At 31.8% G+C, this 2,462-nt stretch overlaps 1 protein-coding gene across 1 annotated transcript; it reads left to right on the top strand.

The window, feature by feature from the left end:
• On the top strand, positions 1-1,077 carry LOC125050325. The gene is made up of 2 exons (XM_047650082.1): positions 1-252; positions 898-1,077. Exons 1-2 carry the CDS (start codon positions 55-57, stop codon positions 1,036-1,038), a joined length of 339 nt encoding a protein of 112 aa, XP_047506038.1. The 5' UTR covers positions 1-54; the 3' UTR covers positions 1,039-1,077.
• The last annotated feature ends 1,385 nt before the right edge of the window (positions 1,078-2,462 follow it).

The following is a 2,462-nucleotide window of genomic DNA, read 5'->3' on the forward strand; positions in this document are numbered from 1 at the left end:
CTGTTTTACTTGCATATTCTAAATTTAAATTTATTGTTTTTTAATTGTTATAGCATGAAGGTCTTATTGTATTTATTTGTGATTGCTGTTTTTGTGTTTGTGGAATGTAAACATACATTTATGGGCTCGAATGTGTTTCGACCTCTGTTACTTCATCGGAATGTTCGGTATTCCTCCAACTTGTGGAGAAAACGCGTGGAAAATTTCACTTACACAATACCTACTAGCTCATACTATAGACCGACTATCCAGGTAAGTTTAGTTTTAAATTGACTTGGTGAATAAAATAAATAAAAATACGAAGACACTTATAGACCGATCCTTTCAGGCTCGGCCAATATTGTTATTTTTTTATTTAATTAATAATATGTAGTAGATTCATTAACACAATTATTGTAGCTGTTTAAAAAGAAAATTATTGTAATAATTATAAAAACTTTTAGTCGTATTTATATTTGTATGAAACGAAACATTTGAACAAATATGCAGTGAACATTATTTATTTAAATGACATCGTTATTTCTTATTTTGTTACAATTTGTTAATTTCTTATTTAACCTTGAAGCACATGCGGGCAGCAAGATGACGCATTTGTCTCCTGAACACTTCTGTTAGTTTTAAATTTGTAAAAAAAATTACTATTTCAAAATAAAATGTTACGATAAATAATAATCTAACTTCTAATATATAAAAGTCATATTTTTAACAATTAAACTTATTTTTGTCTATAAAACGGCAAATCTATGATTATTTAATACATACAATAAATAACAACAACACAGTTTCGAATATTTTAGCGTCATATGACTGGTCGCTCTTTTGTTTTTTTTGAAAATGCTATAGGTGTGATAAGGATAAAACATTTCATATACTTCACTGTTTCACATATAATTTCAGGGAATATTGGCGTATGATTTGACCAACTCCAGCGCAACAGCAAACGTCACTCAAGGGGGGATCGGCTTTCAATTTGTGACGCTACGAATGAAGAGTGATAAAAACCGAGAAATAAATTATGATATTTATATCTATGGTTAATGTAATTATAAATAAGTACAAATAAAAAAAACAATAAATTGAGGACTGTATGTAATCACAATTCGTTATCCAAAATTAAATACTTAGTTACCTAAGTAAGTATATAAAGTTAAAAAAAGAATAAATCTTGTCGAATTTTTTGCTTTTTAATTATTCACGCAAGACAGCTGACCATCTTCTTTCTTGAAAAAACAAATGACCACGAAACAGATACAGAAAAAGACCCAGACCTAAAAGGATATTATTCCTGTACTTTATTTACCTATATTCCAACGCATTGCGTGTAACTTAAACCTTGTAATAATTTATTATCTGTTTTTTAATCTCCGCTATTAGCATAGATATATAAAAAAAATATTCATTAGAAGTATCATTTGAAAATGTGAAATATTAAAAATAATTTAAGATACCATAAAGTATTAATGTCAATATTATGTACCATTAAAATAATTAATAATAATAATTATTATTCTCTGTTTCCTTTATAGGCACATCCTTATTCGCCGGAAATTAAACCTAGTCCCTAATATCGTAGTCCCAAAGATACTGAAGTAAATAAAAAGTTCAGTTCTTAAATAAAAAAATAAATCTATAGGTATATATAAATTCGTCTGATATTTTCCTAACTCCATCCTTACAATAAACAAATAGCAAAAAACCAACTTCGTAGATAGCATGTGACAGACTGACAGTCGTAACGTTCCGAATTTACACCGTATTTGTATGAGAATTTTTCTTAAAATAAACCGTAGCCATTAGTATAGGAAAAAAATACTTTTACAAAATGCGTCCTTTGAGAGCGTCCTAAGCACGGTGCGAGAAAGAAGGGAATTGCGACGTGGAAGAAGATGGGTCTCGTGCTAGGCTATCAATCCTAGAGTAGATACAGGCCGGTGAACTCGACCTACCCCAGCGCCTTTGAATGCGGCAGTGCGGTAGACACCCATGACCCAAGGAGGTTTTATTGCTCACCCGGTTCTCTGAGTAGCAGTGAGTTTACCTGGAGACAGCTTAGTCCCAGGTACCGTGCTTATTGTAGCGTAGGGCATACGAAGCCGTAATATTAACCCGTAAATAAGAAATATATTAAAAATCTTGCGAGTTCGGTTATATTGTGTAAATATAGTTTATATAAATCAAAATAAATCAGTGGCGCTACAACCTCTTTTGGTCTGGGCCTCAGATTTCGGAATCTGTTTCATAATCATTTTTCAATCTAATAGGCAACAATTTTGCAATTTCGTGATCTCTATTAGGCCCAGCACTCATGGTGAAACGCAACTGCAACGAAACTGCAACTACTAGTTACTTTTGAGTTACATTTGAGTTTATGCCATAGATACCTTTGAGAGACAACACACGTCGCAACTAGTTTGAAACCGGTTTGAAACGCGTTGCAGATCAGTTGCTTTGAAACCAGCGTG

The sequence above is a fragment of the Pieris napi genome, chromosome 6, assembly GCF_905475465.1.
Source record: "Pieris napi chromosome 6, ilPieNapi1.2, whole genome shotgun sequence".
Classification (NCBI taxonomy): domain Eukaryota; kingdom Metazoa; phylum Arthropoda; class Insecta; order Lepidoptera; family Pieridae; genus Pieris; species Pieris napi.